We start from the raw sequence: 1199 nt of genomic DNA on the forward strand, positions 1-1199 counted from the left end.
CTTACAATGGTTTGGTCGAATCGTATTTTATTAGACTTTCTCCTAAATAGTCATTCGAGTTAATTAGAGTTAATCATACAGGCATGAAAACGAAAGCGTTAATCAAGAGCGTTGGGAGAACGCTTGAATACTTTCATTCTTTTCACGAAACTATTCTTGCGATCACTAATTCATTCCGTGGCATTAAAAAAAGCGTTATTATTTATTTCTTAACGTTGCAAACTCGACTCTAATATTAAAAGGAGATACTAGCAAACGTCCCAGTTTCTATTCGCTCACAATTTCTACTCACTGTTTTTTTTTCTTCTTCTTCGAGGCAGTAGAAACTGCAACGTGAACAGAAATTGGAACAGCTATAATACTTCGATTTCCTTTCGCAATCGTATTTAAATAACGAGGAGACGTTGACTTAGGTGTTCGAGGGAGCCAGGGTACGATGCACCGGGCTTCGTGGAGGAGTTGTATTGTGGACCGGCGCGAGGGAACAATGCCGGTTGCCACTATCATCAGCCGATCTACGAGGACGAGGTACCGGATTACGTCGCCCCGTTTCCGGTCTACGCGCCTCTCTCCGGTAAGGCTAATTGCCCTTTCCCGGGGCTCCCTGCCGCTAAATTAGTCGCGGGAAGAAATTGTTTGAACGGGGAAACCTACTTCGATTGTTCCGCCGTTCGATTCTTTTAAGAACACTTTAGATCCGCGAACCCGATCACATCTGATGATCGCGTCGTTTGCAATTCTAGATCAACGATAACCAGGCTAGACTAACGGGTTCTTTTTTCATTATTTAACGTTGTATGAGTTGTAACATCGTTGCTAAAAGTTTAAGACATCTAATAAAAATGTTCAGTATTTGAAGCAATTATGTATACACATAAATATGTACATATGTATATATATAAACTGTTAAAGTTTCAGTGCTTTGCCATTGTTTCTATATAAGAGTTCATGCAACATTCTTTTTTTCAGATGTGAGACACGGTGATTACATGGAAGACCACAGGCGACACAGGCACAGGTGCAAGTCGACTGCCACGAGAAATCTTCATAGGTACATCTAAGCTACACTGACAATCTTTTTCATTTTTATTTTATAATTACTTTTTTTTTAAGATCCATGAGCGTGGATTCGAGCCTGCCACCGATGGGTCCCGTAGAATTAGGTACAAAATTATACATATACAAATATGTCATTTATT

At 39.9% G+C, this 1199-nt stretch overlaps 1 protein-coding gene across 1 annotated transcript in view; it reads left to right on the plus strand.

Moving 5' to 3' along the window:
- The window catches only part of LOC108626578 (uncharacterized), a gene marked incomplete at its 3' end in the record, with an annotated part of 3578 nt that extends 2389 nt beyond the window's left edge, over positions 1–1189 (plus strand). Inside the window, exons 2-4 of the mRNA XM_018027316.2 lie at positions 414–574; positions 970–1051; positions 1114–1189. Coding sequence (XP_017882805.2) covers positions 414–574; positions 970–1051; positions 1114–1189 — 319 coding nt within the window. The remainder of the gene's footprint in view (positions 1–413; positions 575–969; positions 1052–1113) is intronic.
- Positions 1190–1199: the final 10 nt, after the last annotated feature.

The sequence above is a fragment of the Ceratina calcarata genome, unplaced genomic scaffold (assembly GCF_001652005.2).
Source record: "Ceratina calcarata isolate Rehan_Ccalc_2016 unplaced genomic scaffold, ASM165200v1 scaffold42.2, whole genome shotgun sequence".
Classification (NCBI taxonomy): domain Eukaryota; kingdom Metazoa; phylum Arthropoda; class Insecta; order Hymenoptera; family Apidae; genus Ceratina; species Ceratina calcarata.